This window comes from Passer montanus, unplaced genomic scaffold, assembly GCF_014805655.1.
Source record: "Passer montanus isolate IOZ18808 unplaced genomic scaffold, ASM1480565v1 scaffold9058, whole genome shotgun sequence".
Lineage (NCBI taxonomy): Eukaryota > Metazoa > Chordata > Aves > Passeriformes > Passeridae > Passer > Passer montanus.
This window is the reverse complement of record NW_024374433.1, coordinates 1-413: the sequence shown is the minus strand read 5'-3', so window position 1 is coordinate 413 and position 413 is coordinate 1. Positions and strand designations below refer to the sequence as shown.

The 413-nt window shown below is 76.8% G+C and overlaps 1 protein-coding gene across 1 annotated transcript; it reads left to right on the top strand.

Annotated features, from left to right (window-relative positions):
• Positions 1–4: 4 nt before the first annotated feature.
• Positions 5–410, top strand: LOC120495792 (F-box only protein 46-like; the record flags this gene model as incomplete). The annotated part of the gene is made up of 1 exon (XM_039695655.1): positions 5–410. A coding segment is annotated over one exon (406 nt), but the record flags the coding sequence as incomplete, so codon positions are not given.
• Between the last annotated feature and the right edge of the window lie 3 nt (positions 411–413).

Here is a 413-nt window from a genome sequence, read left to right as displayed (position 1 = left end):
CGAGAACACCCCCCCGCCGCCCGCCGAGCCCGGCGCGGCGCCGCCGGCAGCGCCCGAGGACGGCCGGGTGCTGCTGGACACCTGGTACGTCATCAAGCCGGGCAACACCAAGGAGAAGGTGGCGTTCTTCGTGGCCCACCAGTGCGGCGGCACCGGCCGCGCCAGCACCATGAAGGTCAAGGGCCACTGGGGCAGCGACAGCTCCCGGGCCAAGCGGCGCCGGCGCTGCCGCCCCGAGCCCAAACCTCACGGCGACGCCCCTAAGGACCCCCCCAGGGACCCTCCCGGCGACGCCGGCGCCGGGGACAGGCCGGACCTGCTGTCGGTGGCGGAGATGGTGGCGCTGGTGGAGCGGCGCGCGGCGCTGGCGCTGCAGAGCAGCGCGCCCGCCCCGCTGGTGCTGCTGGAGGCGC